Genomic DNA, 936 nt, shown 5'->3' on the forward strand with positions numbered 1-936 from the left:
TGAGAGGGGATAAGGGGGGGTCACGGCGGGGGGCGAGAGGGCTCCGGTCCCCCCGGGAGGAGGACACCGTGGCGTGGTCCCGGCCACTCGCCTGTAGTAGGTGTAGGGCTTCAGGTTGGGCACCTCCATGGAGCGGGCGTCGGGCTCGTTAGCCAGCTGGTGGACGAGCCCCCACTCTTCGGACTCACCATTCTGGCCCACCTGCAGGACGGGAGTGGGGTGAGCTGCCCCCCCAGCACCCCCTTGCCCCCCCATCCCCATCCACCCCATACCTGTGCCTCCACCTGCCAGCGGGAGATGGAGGTTTTGCCATCGTAGCCCGGGCGAAACTGGAGGGTGACGGAGCGGGGTCCGATGTTGGAGATGCCCAGGTTGGTGGGGGCACCAGGAAGCTCTGCGGGGAGAGGGCAGGATGGGTGGCACCGGCCACTTGTCCCCAAAACCGGCAGCAGCCCACCGGCATCCCCGTGCCACCGTGCTCACCTGGTGGCACCCCCGAGGAGATGGTGGAGGAGGAGAGCTGGCCCTGGCCCTTGGAGGTCATGGCGGCCACCTCGATGGTGTAGGTGGTGAGGGCGGTGAGGCCGGTGACGCGGTACTCCAGGGTGACGTTGGGCAGGTAGTGGGTGACCCGTGTGTTGGTGCGGTTGTACTCCTCCCAGGAGATGCGGTAGCCTGAAACACACCCCGTGCCATCAGCCCCCCCTCATGGGCCACCCCCGAGGAGCTGAGTGGGACCAGGAGGAGATGCTATGGGGTGGGAAGGAGATGGAGGTGGGAAGGGGACCAGGAGGAGATGCTCTGGGGTGGGAGATGCTGCAGGATAGGAAGGGAACCAGGGTGGGAAGGGGACCAGGGGGAGATGCTCCAGGGTGGGAGATGCTGCAGAATGGGATGGGGATCAGGTGGGAGATGCTGCAGGGGAAGATGCTGTGG

The 936-nt window shown here is 66.7% G+C and overlaps 1 protein-coding gene across 1 annotated transcript in view; it reads right to left on the reverse strand.

Moving 5' to 3' along the window:
- SDK2 (sidekick cell adhesion molecule 2) overlaps positions 1-936 on the reverse strand; it is a 175,270-nt gene that overhangs the window by 14,195 nt on the left and 160,139 nt on the right. The window contains exons 21-23 of the mRNA XM_014956580.1: positions 484-675; positions 273-394; positions 25-201 (exon numbers count right to left, since the gene is read on the reverse strand). Of these exons, the coding sequence (XP_014812066.1) occupies positions 25-201; positions 273-394; positions 484-675 (491 nt within the window). The remainder of the gene's footprint in view (positions 1-24; positions 202-272; positions 395-483; positions 676-936) is intronic.

Source organism: Calidris pugnax, unplaced genomic scaffold (genome assembly GCF_001431845.1).
Source record: "Calidris pugnax isolate Ruff unplaced genomic scaffold, ASM143184v1 scaffold312, whole genome shotgun sequence".
NCBI lineage: Eukaryota > Metazoa > Chordata > Aves > Charadriiformes > Scolopacidae > Calidris > Calidris pugnax.